This window comes from Struthio camelus, chromosome 2, assembly GCF_040807025.1.
Source record: "Struthio camelus isolate bStrCam1 chromosome 2, bStrCam1.hap1, whole genome shotgun sequence".
NCBI classification, from domain to species: Eukaryota; Metazoa; Chordata; class Aves; order Struthioniformes; family Struthionidae; genus Struthio; species Struthio camelus.
This window is the reverse complement of record NC_090943.1, coordinates 104129692-104156632: the sequence shown is the minus strand read 5'-3', so window position 1 is coordinate 104156632 and position 26941 is coordinate 104129692. Positions and strand designations below refer to the sequence as shown.

Here is a 26941-nt window from a genome sequence, read left to right as displayed (position 1 = left end):
AAATGCCAATATTTCTGTTAATTTTTCTTCCCGTGTGTAGTAAACATTGAACAAAATACTGTTTTGATGCTGCTACTGCAGTGAGATTTTTTTTTTTTTATTACTTAGGATAGAATCAAAGAATCAAGTCCCACAACCCCCCAAGGCATTAGTGTTTGGTTATGACCTAAAATGAGCTTCTGATTACATGTCTCTCCAGAGTCCCTGCAAAGAGGAAACAGCATACATTCTCCAGCTCACCACTGTTTCTCCAGTGCTGACCAAAGCCACAATTGTTCTGAAAGGTTCAGGAGTCTGAAACTCATCCTGAGCGTGTTCAAAAAGGTCTGCTGCAGCATGAGCGACTGCTGCTCTGAGAAGCTGCTGTGAAGTCAAAAAAGGGAGCAATTATCTGTGTTAGACTTCCACGCTCAGTGTTCTCCTGCCGTTAGGACAGGACCCCACACATCAACAGTGTGGGAACCACGAGCTCGACTCTGCAGAGCAACCAGAGGTAAATCTGTGCTTGCTGGTGCCTAGGAATGAAATATTCCAGCTCCAAGCAGAGTCTCAGACTTCAATTTCTCTGCTTTCAGTAGCATTTCTCTCTGACCCTCCCTCAAAATTATCCTGCGTAAGGAGAAGGTGAAAGAAAGGGACGTGGAGAAGAAATAGCAACCTTCCATCATTAGTTCAGTTACATTAACAGATGCAAGAGCACGGAGTCGGTGGGAAAGGTTATTGGGAGGGCTGCCCACCTGCAGCACCTGTTAGGAACTGAGGCATGTGATGGGAGTAGAAACCAGTATTTAAACTGTAACAGTAATAAAACAAGTGGCCCATGTGGAGAAAGAAAGAAATTCAGTCTGAGACACTGACTTCTTTTGTATTTTTCCCCAAAGGCTTCATCTGAATCTCTAAAAAGAACATTAAAAAAAAAACACAAAAAGAAAGGCTGATACCTACATAATGACAACAAGCAAAATATCAACCTTATCACTATTTTGTAGCTTTCTTGATCACTATTTTGTAGCTTTCTTGGTAACTAGGAAATAATGCTACTGCTCTCCATATTCATTTACAGTATTTTCTGCATGCAATAAATTTAAAACTGTACGCCATTTTATTTTGCTGAGCAAGAGGAAGCTACTGTCTATGTTTCTAACATAAAAATTATTACAAATTTAAATTTGAAGGTTTTCCAAACCACCATTCATCATGCCATCGGTTACTTATTACTAACAATTCAAAAAGGATACTTATCTACACAATAATGTAGCATTTAGGACTGATAAATTTCAACATAGCCTCAGCTCTTTCACAGCAGTGGCTTTCTTTGCCCATACAGCTGAAGGTGGACAGGGCTAATCCCAAATTTCTGTTATATTTCCCAGTCCTCTAAGCACTCTCTCAACACAACCTGCCTAGAATTGAGCTGGGAAAAGCAGCGGCCCATGATAGTGCCAAACCAAAAGGAGAGGCCTGTGGCACGGTGGGGGCACTCATGCCGCCTTTGCTGCTGGAGGAAAAAGGGGTGCTGTGTCTGAGGATGGATGGTTGGTTAACAAATGCAGGAGTTGTGGGTGGAGGTTCTTCTAGTTGTAGAAGCAAAGCAACCCCCTTTTTCTTTATGCCATCCTCTTATAGGCTTCTCCTAAAGAACTTCAGATCATTTGGCTAGGCACACTATTTCTTGTCATATACTCCTTCTAGGGTTTTTTTTCTTTTTTCTGCAGAATTATTTTATTTCTAAATGTATATATCTCATGATAAGAGCTTCTATCAAATGAATACCATGTCTGCTATACAATCTTGTCAGACTGGGTCAGGGTGGAAAGCTGTATGCCTTTTCAGTTGTACAGAGAGACGTTCCTACAAGTAGGAGTTCTGTACTAGACAGTCATGGTGTCATACCAAAGAAACCTCAGCTTGACAGTTTTTACACTAATCAAGTCACACTGCTTCAGCTGTTATTTTCTGGTCCTCTCCTTTCAAGTTTCGTGTCTTACACTAGGAAATGTGGAGTAACCATATCTGACACATGAATATCTTCCTTTGCAACTCCTGCCATCTTTAAAAAGCCTGCATTTGCTTCCAACTATCTCATCTGAAAACTTCCACTTCCCCTCATTTGTGTGTCAATCTCTTTCAAGATTTTGTTATTAATTAAAATAAAAACATTTCAGAACATAGCCTGCAAGAAAGACCCATGAAAATAAGTCTTCATTCGGAAGATGGAGAAGCACAGATTGCCTTTAACAATCCCATTCACATTTCCTTAACTGCTACATTTTCTAACCTCTAGCAACTACAAAAGGAGGAAATATAGTTAACTGAGTTTGGTACTTTGAGTTAAGAAACAAACGCACCTTTCATGACAAATACTTGTTTAAAAATTTTGCTCACAAAACTAAAGAAACTAACTTGCACTAACCTCCACATGCAGAGTCTGTATTTCTCCAGGTAAGTTCACAGGCTCCCCTTGTGACCCTCAGGTGACACCACGCGTTGCTATGACCTGCTAACATGCACCACAGCTGTAGGTTAGTAGTACTGCAGGTTAGCAGGTCACAGCAGATGAGCAGCCTGAGCCGTTTTCCTGCAGCAAAAACCAATGTGCAGGCCTGTTAGGTAAAGGAATGCTGCTATTCACAGGGATCCTGCTGAGATCTATTGGTACAAACTCATCACCTCTTACACCAAAAACCTGAGAAAGCCTGAGAAAGTCTTATCATCAACATCAAGGCATGTTGCCAGAATGCAGCAGAAATGGCTTATTCTCTAGCAATCAATACATTTGGTTTACTTGGAAACCAAAAATACAGGGTATTATTAACCACAGGATTATTAGGGAGGGTATGGAGGTATTGATGACTATCCCTCCCTGTTCTACAAGTACAATCATTATAGTGTAGCTAGTGTGGAATAACTAAAATGTATTGCTATCAGAAAGTGGAAATATTGCTAGTGTTCTGGTATTACCAATATATCTAGCTGGCAGAAAAGATTGGTGCACATACTGTATAACCAATTCATTTATTGCTGTTTTAATAAACAGCACAAAATGAAAGTCAAATTATTTCCTCCTTTACGTTAGATGATTTTTAATAGTTGTTCTAAACACAAGTTTGGTGTACAAATCCTGATCAGCTTTTAATATTTTATACTCCTACACTGTTTTGACATACAAAGAATGATGTGTTTATTGGGAAATCGAAGTGCTGAATCACTGTTGTTCAGTATAAGTGGCTCAGCTGTGCTTGATAGTTTTTCTCAATCTTAAAGAATAGCTAAGAATCAAAGATCTAGATTACCATTCACTGAGATCTGAAATGGGCTGTTCTTTATGCTCTATACGTGCACAGTTAATATTCTTTCATCACAGCTGTTGGGAGGGAAATTGGAATCATCTCCTGAGGTCTCTACAAGAGCTCTCTCCAGCAGAATTCAAACTTAACTGGAACGTGATGAATGATTAAAACATGAGAGAATTTCTTGTGCATGCTCAGTGCATATAAGACGTCTCTGCAAGCAGAAAGATTTACAGACGGATAGTCTCTGAAACACATTTGAAAGTTATAAACATGAATGCCAGTACAATAATATAATGCGGTGATGCTCATACATGGGACACTTGGTGAGAATCACTCATCAAAGTTCTATCGTGTATCTGGAGAGTCACAAACTTAAATAGGTTCTTTACACAACCTCATCCAAGGTGCTCTTGAACAAACACTCAAAATAACTTTGTTGCTAACGGAGAGAGGAAAAGCCATTTTTATTTGGCATCCAGGGACAGATCTTGCTGACGGTGCAGAGCAAGAAAGTGTACCCACTGGTGTTACTGGCTTTTGGCCAAAGTAGCTAGGTTTCTCACAAGGACACAGACAGTCTCTGGAGCCCCATCTGCATTAGGAAACCCACTGACACTACTGCTAGTTCAGCTGAAAGGAAACAGAGATGAACGCTTTGTCTGAAGCTTACATCTCTCTAACACCCAGATACAATAGGGATGGACAAAGACTGGACAAACTATATAAAACAATAATGGTCAGTATTTGTCAATGGCTTATCCTGTTTGAATTCAGAATGCTTTCAGATGATTAGAATTAAACAAATTAGACCTAAACACATAGTAGTGCATGGCTCTTGGTTTCGGCACTGCTTCTAGTATTCAGCATATTCATTCCTCAACACCGGACAAACTGATAAGTGTCCTGTGAAGACTCAAACCAATTTACACAATAAAAATCCAGTGGTGCCTTGGAATCAGAAAATTCTCTCAAATATGTAATTCTGCATAACCTTAGCAATGCAGAGACGTGCACATATATTTTTGTGAAAAATGAATTTACAGCTGCTCTGTGAATAACAATGTTATTGAAAAGTCTTATCAGTTTCTGACTGACACTTTTCTCTTTAGATATCCTCTTTAAAACTAAGCAAGATGAAAATTTTATACATGCCAAATGAGTTCAATTAGTGTTCCGCTAAAAGATTTTCAAAAGCTTACAGCATAGCATTAAAAACGTTGAACCAACAGTAGCAGCTCCCAAGATAGAGGTCAGAACTCCAAGCTGGATCTTGGCAGTAATTGGTGGAGACATACGACAGACAGAATCACCCTGGCTTACGCTATCATTACGGAGATCATGAAAACCTATTGGTCTGGGGAAGTGGCTGACAACCAAAAGGGAGTGAGAGTGGTCTCGCACCACTCTCTTAGTGTTTCATCTGGCATCTTACCATGAGTTAAAAAACAAGCAAACAAAAACCCAGCAAGATTCTTTTGTTTCAGGGACAGGGTTGCTACACTGATGTGTTTGAAGCAATAAGCATTTTATAAGCACATTCATCAGAGTATAAAATGATAGCATGCCTGAAATAAATTTTTTGTTAATGGCTAGCTTCTAAGGCTCAAATTCTTTAAGCATGACTGTGCATTTCACAAGTCATAAATCTCTCAGACCGTATTTCAGAATAATTATCACAGCACCGAAGTGCAAAAACAGTAGCCACTTCTTTGGAGTATTAAAGAGTCAGTGAAGAATTCCCGACTCACAGTCAATCTAATCCTAAGAAATCCTTTCTACTCCCAGTTAAGAATGGAAAAACAAACACATTTAACCTGCTAGCTCTACTGAAGCAGTACACAGCCTGACCCATTAACAGTTCATCTCTAGAATATATTTTGAAGTTAGCTTTTCTAGTCTTCATGCAGAAGCCTCCAGACTCTGTTTCAGGAGAGGAATCAGAATGTTCTACTCTAGGATACTCAGAAATTAGGAAGACTACACTGCGACTCTTAAATTCTCAACCAGCAGGCTCACTGAGCAAATCAATATACATTCAAGGATTAAAATAGTAGTGGAATGAATGTATATATCCAGTCTTTGCAGCTAAGATGTTCCATTCACATGGATCAATTGGCAGGATCATGACTGCAAACAAAAAAATCTGAAACCACCAACTGCCTAAATTAGTAAAGATCTTTTACAGAGCAAAATGCCCTGTGAACTCCATGAAATCATACTACTTGCTAAAGGCAAAGCTCTCTTGCCTGCCTTTTTCAGACAATCAGAGAAGAGGGTAGGATTGGAGGAGGACAGGCACGCTCTCAGGAAAGAGGTTTATCTGCAAGCTATCCTAGCTATATACAAACTATTTGAAATATCACGAATTAGATCAGGACCTACAAGGGACAACTCACTGTTTCTGTATGGCTTCCTTCCCCAATCTAAGCTTACTTTCTACAGAGCAACAAGATTTAAAAAAAAAGGCGGGGGGTAGGGGGAATGCTTTCCTTCTGGTGAGGCAGATGTCAGAAGAGGGCGACACTCTAGAGGGCGAGTAGATTAAAAGGACACTACCCTATTCAGAAAGCAAGCAGGTTTGGAAGCATCTAATACTGAATTACTTGGCAATGATTTCTGTTTCTCCCTGAAATACAGGATAGTTCAATAACACCTTTAAAATCTTAGTCCAGAGTTTTTGCTGGAGTTTACTGATTACAGTCTAAATCTTATTATAATGAACTCACAGGGAACCTAAAAAATGCGCACTGTAATCAGCGTACTCATCAAAATAGAAGGGCTCAATCATTTACTACATCAGAATAATGAAGAAACATCCAGTCTGAACTGAATATCAACATACAGTACTTTTAGGGAAATTACTTCATAAAATCAATATTTAAATGCTTCTTTTAAAATAGAACAGTCCAGAAATAGGAAAAAACCCCTAAAGATTCACAGGCAGAATACAACAATAAAGTATGGGGGGAAAAAAAAAGAGAGATGAGAGACACTGACATAACCAGGTCAATCTTCTGTACGCATTCACTATAACAACGACAGCTGCCAGTGAAACATCTGGTTTTTACTTTGGCATTGTTATAAAGGGAGGTAGTTATAAACAAGGTTTGTTACAGTGCATTAAGTCTACACATTCAGCGCAGCTAGAGTGTCATATTTTGCACTGTGACATTCTGAATTCTTGATATTCAAGTATTTTTCATTTCTTAATATGTGCAATGTTCCAACAATTTCGCTAGAAATAAACAGACCAATTACCATGCTAATGAGGACTGCTATGCAAGAATGAAGTACTGCTTGCAGTACTGCTTGGGCTCTCTCTGGTAGATCCCAGATGAAGACAGAACACATTTTGCATAGAGGGAGAAGAAGAAGTGAAGAGAGAAGTAGCTTCTCAAAATGGTGCTATTCAATGACAGTATTTTCTATCCTACCAAAAGCTCAAAATGAATGCCGAACACCCTATTAAAAAATCATTCACTTGAAATTTAATTCACATTCCCCTCAAGAGTGTCACAGCTATGCTGTGATAGGGATGGAAATCTTAAAAAGCAAGGGTAGAAAGAAACTGTGGTTCCTCCTGTCAGATGGGAGCTACTTGAGCCCACCTTAGAGAGAATGATCATAGAAGCCTACAAAAATACAACAACAACAAAACATGTAGCTAACTGCCACCTCCTTTGCATTGACATTACCAGCTTCCTTTGAATTGAGCAAAGCTGCTACAGAACCACCTAGTGATCATTGCCTAAACAGACAACACTGACAAGGTCATACTGACTTCAATGAACAGCTGCTTCAAAGCAAATCAACTACAACAGAAAGCTGTGCTCCAATCCTATCCATCTTCTGTAAGAGACACTTTGTCTTGTATTAACCATGAACTATAAAATCTGGCTCAATTACATACAGCGTTAGTGAGCTTGCTGCTCTGAATTTTGTTCTGTTGATTTTAACTGCTGAGCATATTTCCATATAAAGCAGTTTAAAAGGCTGCTTAGAAAAGGACTTAAGTTTGTTAACAACTGTTCATTCATTTCCCCACTACCTTTTGCCTTTTAAGCCATATTTGTAAACCAGTAGTGCAAACAGGACATAGTAATTCATAAAATTAACCTTAGTATTTGCACATAAAGTTTCCCATTGGGGGATGGACTTGTGCACTGACTCATTAGGCTCAGTATTCAAAAGACAGTGGAGGAGTCTTCTCCAAGGGTCATGTTTCAGAATCCAGACCCTTTAAGAAAAACAGAAGTTGAAGATTTATCAGTAGAATGAGGACCCTTTCTGAAACACTCCAAAGGTTACCTTACAGTGAGCTCTATAGATAGAGCTTCCCATGACGTTAGGGGATGCTGACCGTAACATTATTTTGCAAAAAGTTACCCCAGCAGTAAAATTAAGCAAGTTTGCCAAGAAAGGAAAGCAGATTAGATTTGTATGTAGACAAAAAGAAAATCATTGGAGGGAAATACAACAAGCTCTCTAAAAAGAGGCTTATAGATCTGCACCAAGCCAGAAAAGGCTAAGCTTGTACAAAGACTTAAAATCTAGGCAGTTACTTGATCTGCCTTGCTCTTCTGATAATCAGGCAAGGATCAGTGGTCAACAGTCAGTCAAAGGCTAGGCAAGACAATTTGGCTCACAAGCATCACTTAGAATAACTAGAAGCCTGACTTCCCTAAAGAAAGTTTGAAAAGATAAACAGCTATCTAGAGCAAGAAGAGCCGAGCAGAGTATTTGAGACCTCCAGGATCCAGCATAAGCCAAGGAAAGCTGAAAAACAGAAATCTGTCACAGAAAAGTTGTTGGCTGGCTGACAGGGATTAGAAGACAGCGGAGCAGGCTAGTACAGCATGAAACACAGCACTGAAAGCCCCAACTTAAGAGAGAAACCAAAATACAGAGCCCATATAACACAGCCATTGGGGACACCCCACAAAAAGCCAACTCCACAGGGAGTCGCTAAGATCAAGGAATGCATTTCACTCCGCGGAAAAAATAGAGCCAACCCTGTACCTGGGCACATCTCCCATGCCAATATATCATGATGCATTCCCATCCAACTGCTAGTAGGCGTGAAAGTTCGTGGAGAGACATCCAGGAGACTTCAGGACACCTGCTGTCCATGCTACTTTCAAAAGATCTAGAGGGAAACCACATCAAACACAGACAAGGACTGACATCTGGTCAAAAATTTTCAGGCATAAAAGCAGCTTTTACTGCCAGCAGCAGAGATGTTGGCATGGACTCAAAGAAGGGCCAGGAGTGCTAGAAAACTGGGTTTTTGAGAATATATTGTTTCTGATGTATTACTTGAAAGCAACACTCAAAAAATCTAGTCCTCCTCCTTGTAAAAGTGAAGAGGATTGGATCAGGCAATGACAGTGGACAAGACAGAAAATGAAAACAGCAGCTGCAAAACAGAAGTAGGGCTTGGCAGTAGGAAAGTGGGTGAGAAGTGAATAGGCAATAGTATCCTTTTTGCTCCATCTACACGAAAATATAAGAACAAAGCTGTTAAACTTTGTATGTCTGTATCTAGCCACAGCTATCTGAACGGGATTGGCAAAAAGGGCTGGAAATTGCCCATTTCCTTGGGGGGCGGGGAGAATGGGACACTACAGTGATACAAGGCAGACTCCCTCTGAGCTCCCTCTGTGGCCAAAACCAAAGGAAAGATACAAGGAACAAGGGATATCACCAAATTTATGGGTCCTGTCCAAGATGACAAAAGCTTCAGAGAGATTTTCCCCAAGGTGCGGCTCACCTGCCCTCTGAGTGTGCTGATGTTTGCAATTAGCCCAAAAATGTAAGAAACTTAATCGCATAGCCTGTAGCAGTGGAGAATTGTTTCCATCCTCCTCAGATATTAATAACAAAAAAAGAATCAGAGAAGTGTAAAGCAATCAATGGACCATTAACAGTAACAGAGGAGTGTTTTCAGAGAATGACATGGCATACCAGGCCTCTTTTCAATGAGAGAGACCCCATTTGATGAAGAAGCCAAGAAGAGCATCTCTCTTAGCAGGAAGAGCAAAATGCGTTCTTCCTCCGTCCTCAGGGGAAGAGTTTCCTCATAATATGGACAGCTTCAGGGTAAAGCCAAAACCCTAAAGAAGTTAGGCTAGTGATAGGAAAGCCCTTAGCCCTTCCCTTGCCAAGCGTTGTAGCTCCAGAGTTAACTCCTGGGTTGAATCCAGCTTTGCAGCACACTCTCCATTTAACCCAACTTTAGGAGTCACTGGGAATAAGCATCCAAGTGAGAACAACACACCAAACTGCAATGAGGGTAGCAGAAGCCTTGCAGAATGGAGTTTCAGCACTGCCCTCACCCTCTCTCAGAGAGATAGGGGAATCTGCCAAGAACAGGTTTCAAGCACACACCACAGGTTTTAGGTTACAAGACACTGCAAACATAAACATAGACTACATGGTGCAAAGGGAATCATCTTCACGGTTTATGACAACTGGGAACATGCACACTGAGTGAGGTTTGAGATACGAACTGATATGCTCTATTGAGGGGAAAAGGAATTCAACGGTTGAGCTTCAAAAGGGAAGGGGTTGGTGTTACAGCATTGCCCTCTGCAGGTTTGCCTTTGAGGGGTCACTTCTCTTGGCAATAGGGTTAAAGGGTTCTTAAAAGAGCCCAAAGAGGAAAGAGTTTATGAAGGGGAAAAAATGTAAATAGGAAAATGACTTTTCCTCTACTTATCTTTGTCTAAGCTTAAGTAGTTCATTTTATCTGTGGTAAAATAGATTTGCGATCACCAATCTAATGAGGAGTCAGCTGTACCTGATTATTCTAGGACCTTGCATCTGAATGGCTTAGTTAACAGGATGGGAGAGAGGACAGGAAAGAGCTATAAGGTGTGCAGTCAGAGATGGGAAAAGGAAGAGATGCCACTTATGCCACAGGTGAAAGCATAGCTTTTCCGGGTTGTAATGATCTGCTTTGCCATAAATGTATCTATCAGAGGGCAGTGGACATCATGATCAAGAACTGGAATTGGGCTATCAAATCGAGGCTGAGCAACTCAGTAAACAAGTTCAGTTATTTCCCACCCCTCAGAAGTGGAAATAGCCTGCAGAGAGTCAATGAGGACAGATGTATATCGTACTATGATGTGATAGCACTTGAGCTTCCAGCTGTGCAGGTGGGCTTTAAACATGCCGATGTCTTGTCAGGAGATGATGCCGGGAAGGGAATTAGAGATTTGTGACACTGTTCAAGAGCCAAGATCAAAGGGAATTCCAAACCTTAAGAATGCTACCTCCAAGCTGAAGAACAGAAACTGTAGTAAAGACCCATTTATTGTAAGCAGGAAGTGTTCTGGGCCTGGACAAAGATTAGCAAGGCTCCTTAAGCAGGGACAAATCAATAGCTTAAGAGAAAGTTAACTATTTTTCAATCCACTTTGTTCAAATACCATTACTTTTTGCAATGGCATCTTTGAAAAAGGCTCTTCAGTGCTGCTGGGAAACATTAAGAGTAGCTCCTAGAAAGACTAGTATTCAATAGGATCTGATCTTCTTTGAAGTTGCTAAGGGAACCATACCAAGAAACAAACTAGAAAGTTAGGGTGTGCTATGTGTATGCTACTGTCTTAGTTTGGATCGGGAGAGTGCTTTCGAAGTGAATCTCTTAAGTTGTTCCTGATTCCATTCTCCTGCTTTGTGTTGCAGAACTGTCTCAGCACTCGTGAGTTAGTTTCCTTCTGGATGAAACCAAATTAGAAGATGTGCTCCAGCTGCTAACAGGCATTCGGTCTTGGGATCAGACTAATCAGGCTACAACTAGTCTGAAGTAAAACCTCAAAACAAGGATAGCGTGAAGCAGGGTTACCACCCACAAATGTTCTGCTCCTACTGGTCTGGCCTGATTTGCTAAGGCAGAGTACAGCTAGAGGCACAGCAGTAGAGTAGTGCAGCCTCCCACCTGGAGCAAATAGAATCTGAAGATGGTGGAATGAGCACATACTCAGTAAGACTACTCTAGATGTGCATCTGCATTAGTTTCTGCCCTCCCTAGACAAATTCAGACGTGGAATAATTATGTGTAACAATGGAGGAAGACAAGTGGGCACTTGGGAGAAGAGCCAGTAGAACTTACAACTCCAAATTTCAAAGAATTACGAATGTCTTGCGTATAAAAAAAAAATGCAAGACCAACACTTGCATTCTGCCCTTAAGATTGTAAGAAACTTCCTCTCCCAGTGCTCCAAGGATATGCTTTTTTTTCTAGTTTAGACGTAAAAAAAAACAAATAACCCCCCCCCCCACCTTCCTAAGTTCAGTGGGCAGCAAGGCTGCCAGTGTTTTTGATATAAATCTGCCAGTATGCTGCTGATACAGAAAATAAAGCCTACCTTTCTGGTATTTCAGCCCAGATATAACACAGATAAATGGTGCAATATATCTAATTACATACTAAAACATTAATCCATTATGTTTAATGACATGACGTTATTTCAGAGACATATGTTTGAAACGGCACGACTCTGTACAACTCCACTAGCCTAATGATGTCCAGTAGTCCAGTCTTCTATGTGCTTTCCGATTGAGAGCCACCTTCCCTCCTTCTCATTTTAACTTAGTGACAGTAAGTTAATATTGTTTATCTGTAGAAAGCTTGCCTAGAGAGTTCTCTTCTAAAATGAAAGCAGAAGTCATGCTGATCTCACAATTTGCATTCTCTTTGTTTTTCCCAGTTTCTTAAAATGTACCTACTTCAAATAATTTCTCACAAAGCTTTTGGAGAACAATATTACAAATCAATGGTCAAATTGCATAAATCACCAAAGTCTCCTGGTCAAGATGCACTGATTCCTAATTAAAATACTTAGATATTTATAAGGAAATAAATCAGAAAAGGACTTCAGCACCCACACGTTAAGCAGCTGCATGCTCTTGATTTTATGATGTCAGGTCAAAGTTGATTCCATACCCAGAATTAGGCACCTATATTCTGGGCACGGTCTGTGATTTGTGAATTGCCATTTTAAGATACCTGCAGTCTAAGACAGAATCTTTATCTAAGAAGGCACAGAATTATGCTCCTTTTCATGCGGCTGAGAGAGGGAAAAAAAGTGTCACAGGCAGAGTACCTAGCTTCCATACCCGGGCTTGGCAGGAGAGATGGATCAGACCACTCAGAACTGGGGCAAATACAGGCTTTTGAAGAGACAACTCACTAAGCTTCCAAACAATCATGGGAGGTACTTTGAGTTTGGGCTCCTCCATGCGTATACAGCAGTTTAATACCGGCATCTAGATCACAAATTTGGATTTATGCACCCTCATCTGTTTAAGACCTCTTTTGGAGTGCCTAAGCATTTTATTAACTGCAGTTTACAATATTTGAAGAATCTGAAGTGGAAATCCAAAAGCAGGTTTTTTTAATTTGACCTCCTCTTGCTCCTTCAACCTGGCTATATAAAGCACATACACTTACACCAACCCCCTCATCAAAATTTTATTGGCTGCCTCTCATAAAAATGCTCTGCTGTTGGTGAAGATGCAACTCAGCCTCTCAGCCCAGAAACTGACACAGAATCATAGGTTAATGTAGACGGGAAAGGACCTCAGGAGGTCACCTACTCCATTCCCCTGCTCAAAGCAAGGGCAGCTTTGACATTAGATGAGGTTGCTCAGGGTCTCGTTCCGCTGAGCTCTAAACACCCCTGAGCCTGGAGGTTCCATAACCTCTCTGGCACTGCGATATTATATTTGTTAGGAAATAGTACTGAATATTTTATACAATTATTTACAGTTGTAGAAAACTTTATTATATAATTACATAATCCTGTTCTGGTTTGAAGGTATTTGCGCCTTAAACATTAATAACTAAAAGAATAAAAGAATTCTTCTTGAGTTGTGGTAAGAGTCATGACTATTTTCTCAGCTTCACTAAAGCAAATATTGCATGTGGTTTACACATGCATTGCTCACTGACACTGCCTGCACTAGAGACTCGGCAATTTCTCAGAGCCTTCGCTCCCTTCTGTTCTGAAAGTAGAAGTCTGGCAAAACACAGCTGCTCAATAATTGGCACTTGACGCTTTTTTTTTTTAAACTAACATACCTAAGAGACAGCACCAAACTTGACAAGAAGCAACTTCTGAAAGGATAAAGCGGAAATGAAAAAGACCCCTGCTCTAACAGAACACCAGACATACAGCGAAACATGACGTATGCTTTTTATGAAGTATTTCCTAAGTTGATTCAAATTTTCTCGGTGGAATAAGTACATGTGTTGTTGCTTTTGTGTTTGAGCCTAGCATTTGTACATTAGAAATCTGGATCAAAAATACCCAGGTATGTGTCCAGGGGTGAGGATAGGTGTTGTTCCTACCCTCAAAAAGTTAAACGGAGGCAAAAGTTAACTTCTATATTTTGATATGCAGACAGATACTTAGGAAAGCAAAGCAGTTTACAAGAAAAGCATATAAGAAATGAGCAAAGGAGAAACAACCACTGAAACAGTGAACTTCCTCCCTCAGAAATTCCAGCTCCAATATCTCCTATTCCAAGGAATTCAAAGGGTAAGTTGCCTCATCTCTGAGAGCTTCATGACAGATCTGAGGATAAACACCGAGAGATAATTTGTTCTAAAAAATAAATAAATGAATAAAATTATTATTAATATTGTTAGGAAGGACATAGGAGTGCTCTGATGATTCAGTGTTACAGAGAACACATTATCACAACCGAATGTAAGCAATGCATAGGTACATGCAGTTCTAGTTTAATCAACTCTCAAATCTTCCTACAAGATCCAAAGAAGGTGAGTCTGGATTTCTTACCACTTCTGCAGCTGTCGTGCTCTATAAGCATGACACTCCTTTTGCACTACCAGCAAAGATGTGTTGTAACTCTAACGGATTATGTCAAAGGTGACAAACAGCCAAAGTTCACATCTTCTGACAAGCTGCCAGATAACAAGCTCCCACAACTGCAACAGTACTGTACTTTGGTGTTAAACAGCGTTTTGTTTTTGAAAAGCGGGCATCTACAGCTACCATAGCTAGATTTGTACGCGAATATTTAAGGGAGACTTTCACGTTGTAAGCATGTCTAAGGATGAAGCATCCCAGTAACTACTGGATCTACTGTCAGGCACATAAGTGGTGCAAACTTCAAACCTACTTTCAAACTTCCCAGTTAGCTTTGATATCCAAAATAAGACAAAGAGAACTTTCTACAAGATTTCTACAGGAATGTCGGTCAAGATATGTTCACGGCAGCCTCTGTCTGTACCTATTTCTTAATGTACTGTTCATTACAGAAGCAACACTTGTAAATGAGTCTAGAAATTTTGGCACTAATAATGGGGTAGGATTGGTCTATAGGCCTACATAAACCGTATTTTGGAGGAAAGCAGCTTTCTTAATTGCTTCTTGTCATGGTGTTAAAATTGCCTTTTCAAGAACACAAGCGTTTAACCCAGTGAGTTACTCAGCTTAGAAAATTCTGAAATACACTATAGCTCTCGTGAAAGTCTTACAATTTATAAAAGCATGCTGACTTTGCAATTCTTACTTAGTACCATCTAATGTTTTTACCAGGATTTTAAAAAACACTTTTGGATTATAACATATGCCATTTGTTTTTATAAAACAAATTCTCTTTACCAACACGAGCACATTTGATTTTTAGTATTGACTGGCAGAGTTTTCGTCTCAGATGAAAACAAGACTTGCTAGTCTTGCTCAAGGCTGTCACAAGCTTCTTTCACCGAGGCAGGTTCTTGCAATCGCAGGCTCTTTACAGGGAAGTTTAGCTCCTATCTGAATAAGAGATTTATATATCTGCAAGTCCTAGGAATATTAATGCATCTCCAAATCATAACAAGAAAGTTATCACCTCAGATAGATTATCCCTGCTTTCAAGCTAAAGCACACAAATAGAGACAAGCATTAACGCATTCATTTCCAGTTTAAGAAGTCTGTGAGATGTCTCCTTTTTCTGCTTTATCACTGGTAAATAACCTCATCACTGCACAGAAAACATGCACAGCTGTGTCCTGAGAAGTCGCTTCCTTTTACCTTTGGGAATACAAAAAAAAGGAAACAGAAACTGATAGATGGTTTGTACAGCAACATCTTTCAAGTCTCTGGATACCTTCATGTTCAGCAGAAATGTTTACACTTCAGACTGACTTCTCAGCAAATAAAATCAACTTAGCCAGCAGAGCAGGGTTATACAGAATGAGTAGATGGGGAAAAAAACGAAAAAAACCCCACACCACCACCAACAGGTGTTTTGGGAAGCACAAGGGGCTGGCTGGCTGGTGTTGCAGGCAAGAAGCGGGCACTGATTTGACAGGCACGCAGGAGCGTTACCCACGGGGCGGCCGTCGCCCACAGCGGCATGGCCGCACCAGGCTGCTCTCAGGCACCAGCAGCCGCAGCTCGCACCCGGGCCGCAGCCCCCCCGGCACCTCCCCACTGCCCCCGGCCTCCTCCCCTTCCTCCTCCCCGGCCCTGCTGACCCGGCAGGGCCCGGAGCCGGGGCAAGGCGGGCCGCCCCGTGGGGATGCTGCCGAGGGCCTGTCACCAGCCGCGCACCGCGGGCCGAAAGCACCTCTCGGGGCGAGGCAGAGGCTCCCGCCTGGCGCTGTCGAAGCGGGTCCCCTGTGGGAGCAGGGCAGGGCAGGGCAGGCCAAGGCGGCGCCCGGCCTCGGGTCTCACCTTATGTCGCAGAGCCGCCGGGCGCACAGGCTCCGGGCGAAGGTCAGGGCCGCTGTCGCCATCACAACCGCGCCACCGCGGCTGGGCGGGCGGCGCCGGCTAACCCCGCCCCGCCCGGCCGCAGCCGCGGCGCTGGCCCGCCCGCCGCCTGCCTGCTTGCCTGCCTGCGCGGCGGGCGGCGCTGCCCTTGGGGGCGCCCGTTAGCCTCTGCCTCGCTTCATGGCGGCCGGGCGCGATCAGCCGCGCCCCTCTTCGCCCCCGCGGTTCTCGCCACCGGCGGAGCCTCCGCACGACGCGGATGTCCGGGGCGGAAAGGAAAGAAGCTCCTAGACCTGGAAGGAAACAGTTCCCGCCCCCCCTCCCCTCCGTCGTGTAGCACCAAGCATTGCGGGGGACGAGCGTGGCTGGCCCTCGCCTGCCTCCCCCAGCCACCCGCCCTCCCGCCAGAGAGCCGTTAAACGGCCGCGGCCGCGCGCGGCCTGGCTGGAGGCCGGCGGCGGTGAGGCAGGGCCGCGGCCGGGCCGTCGGTGCTGGCGGGTGCAGACAGCAAATTCGCTCTGCCGTCGGGACAAAAACAAACAAACAAACAAACAAACAAGACACCTGGCTCACCTTAACGGGCGTTGAAAGAGACTGGTGCTCCGCAGAGCTCCGGGGCCGACTGTCACTTCCCTGAGGTGTCTGCGTACCGTGGGCCAATGTATAATGCACTTGCTGCTGCCTCTGCCTGAGCAAGACACCGCTGAAATCGGTAATATCATTAGATGTGTTTTGTAAGTTGTCTGTGTTCTAATACGCTTTCCTCTCTTGCAGTAACGCGTCTAAATGAATAGCAGCAGCAGTGTTCAAATCACTTTCCACCTTTAAGCCATGTGCTCACAGTGAAATAATTTTAAGAGAAGGAAAGCCTTCCCTGGCCTCCGCCGCTTCACGTGAGATGAGTGACCGAGCGCGAGCTGCTCTTCCCTGCGTCTTGGTAGCTGAGTGTGGCTAAAGGTGACTTCTGCAATTAGGGAACATCCTTCCCCTTCCTGTCAGTCCCCCAAGCTAGCACAGCACCATAGCTATGATGCTAGCACAGCACCATAGTTTTTACTTACGCGTTTCCAGCTCTGCAGAGCTGTTTTGTAAGACTCTGCGGCTGTACCAATGGTGAGTGTAGAAAATGTACTTTTGAGAAAGATTGAAACAGGCCCCCATGAAAAATTCATGTGGTAAAAGATTAAAGTGTAGCGCTGTGGTAACTGGCATGCATCCTGTCAGCTGTCTTATTTCTAACACTGGAGGAGATGCAAAAAACTTAGGAATGATTTACTAAACAATTATGAATGTAAAAAACAGAATTCCATGATGGACAAAAGTCATGGACTCGAATCTGTCAAAAATAGATCGCATTATTTAACATAGATAACATAGATCGCATTATTTAACAAGGCCATGACTTGAATTCATTTTTACTTTGCATACTCACCTAGGTATATCTTAAAAACATTTATGTTGTTCTTCCAGAAGAATCATCGAGCAGATTGCTTAACAACCTTGTATCTGTCTAATTCCTTGTATTACAGTGATGCTTACAAGCTCAGTCCGCCATCAATGCCTCAGTATGATTGATGTTGCATAAAAGTGGACTAAATGATAGTGGCAGCCCCAAATAACTTAAAGAGGAAAGACATTAATATTAAATGCTAAGCTTTTGTTCTTTCAGCTTCAGCTCCTGATGGTGTATTTAACTTTCCTGTACCAGTATATCTGCTCTGTGGAAGATGTTTCTGTGTTTTGTCAGGTCCTGCAAAATCTTCACAATGTGGAGATTCAACTCTGTCAATCTGCTTTCAAAACCCGTCCAGTAAAATCATCTTTTGTCTTACCTTTTTTTTTTTCCTAAAAAGTAAATGAAAAGACTTTGAGTTCTCCCTCAAGGAGAAATGTTTCAAAGCCATTAATGAACCCTAGGGTTTTCTTTTCTTGAATGTTTGATTCTAGTTTCCCAAAAGTGTATATAACCATTAGATCATTTATCTAGGATGTTAACAAACAGGACAAGAAAACGGGAGATCACTTTTTTTCCCCCCTCATACTGCCATGGGCGTATGGTGTGCCCCACGTCAAATCACACATAGCTGACTTTCCCTGTCTGCTGCACAGGACAGTGAGGTGAAATTAATTCACATTTGTAAAATACTTCAAGAGTACTCACTAGAAGGTGTTGTAGTAAATGGTGTCATTGGTCTATATCCTTACTTAGCCCTTATTCACACAAAACTCCTGGCTTGAAGTATGTGCCTTGCTAGGCTGAAACACATTTTTGAATGCATGAAACAAAACCGTGGGCTAAATTTTGTTCTGGAATGTAGGAATGAGGCTTTTGGTGAATGCGAAAGAGGAAAATTTGTCTCTAAAATACCAGCATTTGTCTTGTCAAATAGTAATGCTTTTTTTTTTTTTTTTCAACTGAACACACATTGTTCTGGTCTTGCATAGTTTGCAAAGGCCAGAAAAATCATGTCAGAAGTGTAACATAATGAACACCAATTCGAAGTTTACTGCGGCCGTATTGTTAGCACTAATGTAATGAAGCTAGAGAGGACTCCCTAGAGAACTCATTTGGTAAGTTGCTTCAGATTTACTGTTTGACAAACAAGTCCCTAAAGACAATGCCCTCTCTAGCATTTTGTTGTTAATGGTAAGACTGAAGGGTTTTCCTAGCCCTATTTTTATGCCTGTATAAGTTCCTTACATTCTTTCGTTTAATTTGAAATGGTACAGCTTCACATGTTGTTCTACTGTCTAGAACCTACATGAGAAAAAAAGCAAATTTTCATTTTTCCTAATTCTCTTTGCTTCTAAATGCTTCTACCCTTTTAAAAATATAAAAGCCCTTGATGTATTTGCCTAGTCAAAGATAACTAACAGTAATGAAAGAGACCTTATTTGATCAACTCATCCATTTCAATTCCAAGGCAAAATTGTCTCTTGCAATATGTTTTCTAGTGACTTTATGCAGCTTTACACAAAACACAGCAGCTGTGCTTTATTTGGAAGGTTCTTTCTCACCCAGTACCATTCACTTAAAGAGTTTAAATATCTTGTATTTTTTTTCTTAAATGCATTCTATTGAATGTATGTAGGTCTAAATAGGCTTGCTTTTTAAAAACAATCCCACTGGAATTTCCAGGAATGAAAGACCGTTTCCCAGTCTAACCTCAAGATAGCAAAATGTCATCTTTGGGTTCAGTCAAAGATGGATTGTGTGCTGTAGGAATGAAAAAAGGGCATCAGCACTATTCAGTGCTCATCAGAGTGAGGCAGAGAGAAACAGTAACCCCAGTGACTTCTTCCCAGTAGTTCTGTAAGATGCGTATCACAGTCTATACGTTTTGCCTGCAAAAGTATAACTTACTGTTTGTTTCTTTCTCTAGAAACCTACATCTCTAGTTATTCTCATTCCTTGTTTCGTCTCTTTTTTTTTTTCTTCTCTCATCTTCCTTTTTACTACTACTTAGCTGCTTAATTTCATCTGTCTGCTCAGGTGAGGTAAAATTAAAAAAAAAAATTTGTAAATAACGTTACATAAATATCTTCATATTCTCTTAGTGTTGCTACCTTTTCCTTACACATATGATATTACTTATTTTCTTAGCATGCTTTTAACTGTTTTGTGTTCGCAATGTATTCTTATTATTGTGGAAGTGGGATTTGGGGAGAGAGAAGTCACATACCTCACAGCATGGATTTAAATGTGGCTTAAATGTGACTGTTGTCCTATATAAGTGCATGAGTGAAAATTGCCACATATGTCTTATCATAATATACAAGCTATATGTATGCTAGAGAAACTACCATGCCCTTATTATGATGCGCTTTCTTGAATACAAGGCAAAATCATTCAGTAAACTTTCAGAGCACTAGATCCTGATGTTACGGTTGCAGAAGGAGTGGAGTGGTCTGGCTGCTCTAACCTATACCTATGTCCTGTATGTTTCAAAATAATTGCAGATTCTTTGGCATGCTGATACAAGCCTGAGCAAAAAGTGTTTCATGTAACTTCATGGCTGATGGGAGGAACGTTGCTGACATCATGGGAGCTGATTCTGATACATCGAGGTGATCACTGTATCATCAGCGGCATCGCTGTTTTCTTCAAGATTGCAGAACAGACCCTGCAATCTGACCAGCACAAGCATCTTATTTGCTGTAATGGTAAGTTCTGCATCTTTGCAGTCAGTTCTGTCATCTTTATATTGGGTGCTTGCCGTTTTTTCCCACAGATTTTCTGAAATATACTTTCTGTAATGTCACTGAACTGAACTCAGGATTGAGGAGTTGAATGCTCATCGTCCTTTACCATGATAAGGCAGCTGTTCTCTCTTGGACAGAAATTGTTTATCCAGGAAGCAGATGTGTTGAGTACTTTATTATTCAGAAATTGATTTCCATGGCAAATAGATTTGCATTATCACTACAGGGAACTTTAATACATATTTAACAGAATGTTATCCTGTTGATTTGTTCACCTCCCCATTGAAAACCAGTCCAATAAATCCTGCATGACTTACTTGTATGGTGATATTATCATGCTTTTTGCATTGATGATGACAAGCTAATTTAGAAATGTGGGAGAGGGATTTTCACAGTTTTGCTGCTATAGTGTAGAAAACTGCAGCGTGTTAGCAAAGTTAGCCAAAAAAAAATCACTGCCATCATTGTAAGCCTGGTTTTGCAAGATGTGAGCCACCTTCCTATCACAAAATGAAAGGTATACTCAGTTCCCAGCTCCGAAGGAGAAATTAGACTTCAACCCATTTATTTAAGCAGAGATTTTTATTGACAGAGAATTATAAACACAAGATCTGAATTAGCAGATGACTAAATCGTACAGTGCCCTACTCCACTTTTCTTGCCTGGATTTCTGGTTTATTCTCAGGCAATCAGTGTTTGTGGAGGAATCTTCTCTTTGTAGCATTCTCCTCAGTGCAGATCTAAAATACCAGGTTCTTAGTTCACAATTCTCATTAATCACCTCCACTGACCAACTGGTACATGCCTTGAGCTATCTTTGTCTTTTCACACTTTGCAGTACATGTACGGTTTAATAGTTCAGCTGGAAGCTTCCTTGCATCCACTGATAACCCCAAATATCCTTCTAATTCCCTACGAATACAACTACAGGAGATTTCTGTGTTGTGTAAGATCAGCAACATTTCCATTAACTAGAACATGGGCAGGTTCCTGTTTACTTCGATCATTCACCACTGGCTTCCAGCATTCAGACACAGGAGAAGGCTCTGCTTTGTAGTCATACTAACTGTTCTACTTCTTATCATCAGTACTTAGCTGCTCTTAAAAATCGCTGTTGCATCTTTAAATAAACTATCTGGTAATCCTATTTTCAGACTTCTCTGTGTAACTAGTATGTTGGTGTTCAGAAATTGCTACACCTTCCTCAGCAGGCAGTCTAATGTATTAAATAAACTATTAGACTGTATAGGAATATTATCCTTGAGATATTTAATCAGAATAGAAACAAAAGTGCAGTTAGAAATGATGGGTTTTTTGTGAGAAAATACCATATAAAACAACCACAAAGGGATTTTATAGAGGTTCATCTGGTAACCAGTAAATCTATACATTTAGCTTTTAAAAGATCTATATGTTTTTAAATGTTTTATGGACCTGCAGCTCCTATTAACAATCTATGACGTTTGTATGTACTTGGCCTGCTTTTCTGAAGTACTACAGTTATTTGTGAAAGGTTATCTGCCATATCCTCTTTTCCAGGAAAGTTAAGATACACACTTAAAAAAAAATCTGTGAAATGCAGGAAATGACAAAGTATTTTTGAATGCATCTAAAGTGTTATGTTGTGTTGCATCAGTGTTTCACACTAAGAACACCTGGGAAAGAAACATCATTGGCAGAAGTTCAATCAGGAGATGTGGTTACAGGAGTCTTATTTAAATCTTCCTAGGCTGGAGTTCCTTATAGTTTCCTGAATCATTAAATGATGCAGGTGTTGGCTGTGAGCTTGTCAAATCGTTTTATCAAAGAACTGCTACTCGAACTTTTTGTGCTTCTTCCACTTTTTCAAAAAAGTATTTTGGGCCATCATTTTATAGTTTAAACTTTAAGCCGGTGTAAGTAAACATTGCCACTGAAAGAAGCAGTCTGTCTGTTTTCCTCCCGTCCACTCCCATGCCTTCTGCTGATGCGTTCATGGCCAAGCATTGAACCCGTTCAGGGAACTGATCGAGTTAAAATTAACCAGGCGGAACCAAGTAAGTAAATAAATACAGGTTAGTTAAAACCCAGATCAAGTCCTTGATTTGTTTCATTACATAACAGAACGCACACTTATATCAGTGCAAGGGAGGGAGACGCACAGGAGTCTGAAAGGAGTAGGATTGCTTCTTCAGCAGCAGTGCTGAGTTACATCAGCTTATGACACTGACGTATTAAAGCATAGTCTCTAAGAGATTTAGTTTGCTTTCTGTCTTGGTCTGTTTATATTGATAAAACATTTTACTCTCATATCACAGAAAGTGTCTTAAAGTAAGCATAAATGTTAGCTTGTCCCTTTAGAAAGGGAGTTTTAAACCCATGGTTACATGTTCCATCTCTTAAGCAGTTACAACTGAAGTTGAAAGAGACGTAGGGGAAGGAAAGATATTAAGTCCCTACAAGTTTTTTTGGCTGACAGAAAGAAGTGAAACTATTAATGCTCCCTGTAAACAAGAGAGTCTGCAGCATGAGCTTCAACCTCATCAAGCAGTTGTCCCAGTGAACATTTCTCATATGTGGGATTCTCTCGGGCCTTGATATATCTCAGTGACAGCAATCTCTACCTCTGCTCGTTTGTGTCCATCATTGCATAGCTGTTTGTGCTGTGCTGACACTAGGATTTGTGTGGGCATGCAGTGAATCAGATCAGATAACTGATCCAGTTAAAAAATAACCCCCCTAAGAAAATCCATCAGCTAGACCAAATTCCCAAATTGGTTTGCTGTAACTACAAAAGTAGTGGAGCTTGCACAGCTTGGAAGACAGTGACTGTTTAAGATGGCTCTGCTGCTGAAACGTTTCTCTTTGAACTGTATCCTTACGTCTGGTAAAACTTAGTTCATTCACTAGGTTAGTATATCTCACTTCCCATACGTGTGATCACAGTCTACCTGGAGTAGATCTCTAACTGATATGATTAATGTGACATTATTTGTGACAAAGTTAGCTGTTATATCATGACTCCTGGCGAGCTGCTGAGTTAAGGAGAGCATAAACTCAGAGGAGTTAAACCGTTTAAGACTTGGATTTACCAGTGTTGGACTGCACCTCCTGCAACTCCAACACTTCACCAGTTCCAGTTTGTTTGGCCAAATGAGCACCCAGACTGTAGGATGTACTGCCTCTTGGCAGCCTCAGTGCGTAATTTGCTTTGCAGGCTGCCTGTTGTGCAGGACTGGTTTACTCATCAAGGGTAGAAGATTTTCAGGATGGCCTCAGTTATATTGCTAGCAATTCAATATGTTTTTTGTCTGCATGTTCCCAAAATATTTCAGCGTGTACTTAATATATCCTCTTGCTAAGGGAGGATTTGTGATCTGTTAGATATCCTCTTCATCTGGGGCAATTCTCTTCCAGTAAAGGCAAAATTCACCTCAGAATTTCCCACTTGGATGTCTTTAAGATAACAACCTCCTCCTCCTGCTCCTCATTTCGGGGAGAGCAGACCCCTTTCAATCTCTTTCTGTATTAGCTTTTGTCTTTTAGTAGGTCATACATAATTACATTGTCTCCTAAAAAAGTTTAACTGTTGGTGTTCTTTCAAGCTGTTCGTTTGGAGTCTAGCAAAGCCTCTGTGCTGCTTTGACCTTTAGTCTATATCTCTATCCCCTATTCTCCCCCGGAACTGGAGAGGCAATTGCTCATCTGGACCTGTTATGATGCTTTCCCACAGTTTCTCACTTTTCCTGCCATAAGGCTAGAATAATACATTCAGACAGAGAGTTTATTTTAATTTTTTTTCCCACTATAAGCTATAAAATAATGTCACTTCAATAAACAGGTTTCCTACTATATTCCTATGATTTATTTGTTGTTTGCTGTATTGCATCTCTACAACTCTTAAAGGACTCTCTCTGTTTTTGTCCAGACCAGAATATCATCTATCATTCATCCTCCTGTATGGCATCTCTCCTGCTTTTGGGTTAAACCAGACCACCAAAATAACTACAGATAATGTCTGTGAAAAACCTGTGAATTATTTTGAATTTTTTTCAGAAAGAATTTTTGTCATAATCTCTTGCATTCACTCACAGCAGTGCAACTTATTGGAATTCAGCCAATTTTTTTACTTGATTCAGAAGACAAGTTTCCGTATCAGCAGTCACAAACTTAAATCACATCATAGTATTGTATATTTATGCCACAGCCGAAATGGGTCTTTTCATTTCAGATTTAATATAGGGTTCCTGATTTTTTGGTATTTCCTTTCTGGCAGTGCATTGGGTTTCATTGCCATGTTTTTCTTCTGTTATTTACAATGGAATTGATACGGGGCACTATTCGATGTGACAAGGCCACACGTAAATCGTCCTGTACAGTTAATACGCTTTAGTCTGCATTTTGCACAGAACAGCTCTGAGTTTCTCAAGGGGACCATGTGTAGCATTTACCTGTTCTGCAGAGGGTTGTCAAGCCTAAGTTTTGTTTCTTTGTTGTTTAACACTTGTCTTGTGGTAGTACTAGCCATAGGCCTGATAGCTTTTGAACAGACACAAAGCAAGAAGACAGTCTACATCACAAAGAGCGAGGTTTACAGTGTAATATAAGACTGTAAATCAAGAGGCAACAGACATATGCATGAGTGAACACAGCAGTGACCACACTGGTCAAAATAGGAGGCAGTGGTCGCAGCCTATCAGCTGCTTCATATTTGTCAGGTTTTGTAAGCGTCACCACAAAAAAGAGTATTAAAATGCTTATATTTTCTCAAGTTTTGTGGCTTCAATTTGTTTAACGTTGGGAATTGGATTGATTCTGAGACGTGCCAGTGAAGTTATTAGGAAAGGTTGGTAAAACAATGGCTCTGAGGAGGTGGTGGTGGATATGCATGAACTATCACCATTTTTTAACCAGAAGGAAAAAAAACAAAATACATTCCAGGCCCTGATCCTCTAAAGCATTCTCAGGGTAGAAGCATCTATAATCAAAGTCACGTTGGCATAGGAGTCTATGCAGTTGCTGATAGGATCAGCATTCCAAAAGTGGATATAACTTGCTTTAATTTTATGTCAGAGATCTAGATCTAAAAAAGGATTGAGGTGTCTCCTAGTTTTGCCCAACTTCTAATTTTCCATGTACTTGTGCAAGAGAAAAGAGCCTCAGAAAGACGACATGAAAATCCATCCACTGTTTGGGGAGCCACCTAAAGCTCACTCATATGAAATATGAAGTTTAGGGGAATGCCTTCAGTTCCCTTCCTCTTTAGAGCTCACACAGTGCTCCAGACAGGACTACCCTCCGAACAGGGTCCATAAGGTTCTTCTAAGGGTACGTACCTAACTTTGTTTCTCCAGACGTTGGAGGAAATAAGAGGGAAAGAGATGGAGAAGGAAAAGTAGGTATTTCCCATCTTTTACATATTGCCTAAAGGTGAAAGCATGCAGCTAGGCCTTGAGAGACTTGGGTTCAAGCGCACAGCTCCTACAAATTGTGTTGAATTTATTTAAGTATTGTTCTAGTGTAGTTCTGCTCTTTCCTCAGCACTTCAGTCAGGTATAGGCTGCCCTCTTGTATTGATTTTAATGGCAACAAAGTTAGCATAGGCCAGACGGAAAAGAGAACTGGGCAACTTCATTTCTTTAGGGAGCTGCAGATGTGTTTTGAGCAGTCCTCCTGGCCTTGACATTCTAAAGCTCCCTGCCTGCAGTAGGTGGCTAGTTTCTGCAGGATGCCCGTGGCTGCAGCCCTGGCTCTTGCTGGGTGGTTACTGCTGCACCTGTGACAAATTAAATTAGCCACAGCTGGGCTGGCTGGAGGCCATGGCAACAAGTTGTGAGGCAGTAATAGCTGGTTCAGTCTTGGCCTGTGATATACACTCAAAAGAGGACAGCTAATACTTGCCTTTCTTCCAGGGAAGGATTTTGATGTTCATTTGAAAAAAAAAAAAACAAACAACCCTCAGTAGATCTTAGTTAAGCCTTTTTCATTGGGAGACACCAATTTTTCCCTTTGGTTATAGCTGTGCTCAAAAGCTCCAGCTGGTTAATTTTCCTAAGCCATCAATTCTGTAAAGTATGGAACTCTAATATGCTTTCTATTCTTGCTGATCTCAGTGGGACAGTTCAGCTGAACAACATAAAATACACGTGTGCTGGCAGCCTAGCAGCCTTGGTACAGATTTATCTAAGTGCTGTTTTGCAGTCATGTTCTCTCATTGACATTGTTTATATTAAGATCTACATTTTTATATGTTTATCCAACAGTATCAGAATCACCTTCTAGCATAGGGGTAGTTGGTCTTCCCATGACTACAGCCATGTATCAAAATCTTCTCATAGCTAAGAGCTAGAAGATAGGTGTCTCAGCAACCTAGGGGAAGGAGGAATTTCAGCAGTAATTCACAGGTGGAATATGACAATGATATTATCGGTGCACAGTGGGTTGAAGGTGAGTGGGGCAGAACATTCAGCTAGGACCCAGTGTGATTTGGAGACTGGCTCTTGCTAATTCGCTTCCTCCCACAGCAGTGGGTTTAGATGACCTTGCAGGCTCCAGGCCAGCACGAGCTTGCTGCCAACTGTGTGATGTATGATGCTTTTCTTAGAGGGGAATGTTTATGTAAAGGCCTTTCCTCAATTATGTTTTAGAAACATTTGTTTTGGATGCAGATCTTTGCCTGCTAAGATGGTGGAGAAAACCTTTAAATCATGAAGTAGTTGTAGTGGAAACAGA

The 26941-nt window shown here is 41.1% G+C and overlaps 1 protein-coding gene and 1 long non-coding RNA gene across 28 annotated transcripts in view; one reads left to right on the top strand and one right to left on the bottom strand.

The window, feature by feature from the left end:
- Positions 1-16980, bottom strand: part of ECI2 (enoyl-CoA delta isomerase 2) — a 36954-nt gene extending 19974 nt beyond the window's left edge. For 4 of the 24 annotated variants that reach the window (XM_068931945.1, XM_068931960.1, XM_068931952.1 and 1 more), the window contains exon 1: positions 15790-15998. Coding sequence is in view for 4 of the 24 variants with exons in the window: in XM_009678023.2 (XP_009676318.2) it covers positions 16601-16749 (149 nt within the window). In the remaining 20 variants the exon portion in view is untranslated. Of the gene's footprint in view, positions 1-240; positions 364-2413; positions 2576-14101; positions 14189-14929; positions 15086-15789; positions 16151-16600 lie in introns of those variants that run through there. The other 20 variants (XM_068931946.1, XM_068931961.1, XM_068931963.1 and 17 more) reach the window with 16 other exon arrangements.
- Positions 16602-26941, top strand: part of LOC104146108 (uncharacterized) — a 192230-nt gene continuing 181890 nt past the window's right edge. For all 4 annotated transcript variants that reach the window (XR_011139091.1, XR_694552.2, XR_011139090.1 and 1 more), the window contains exons 1-2: positions 16602-16739; positions 19988-20191. This is a non-coding gene — a long non-coding RNA (uncharacterized lncRNA). The remainder of the gene's footprint in view (positions 16740-19987; positions 20192-26941) is intronic.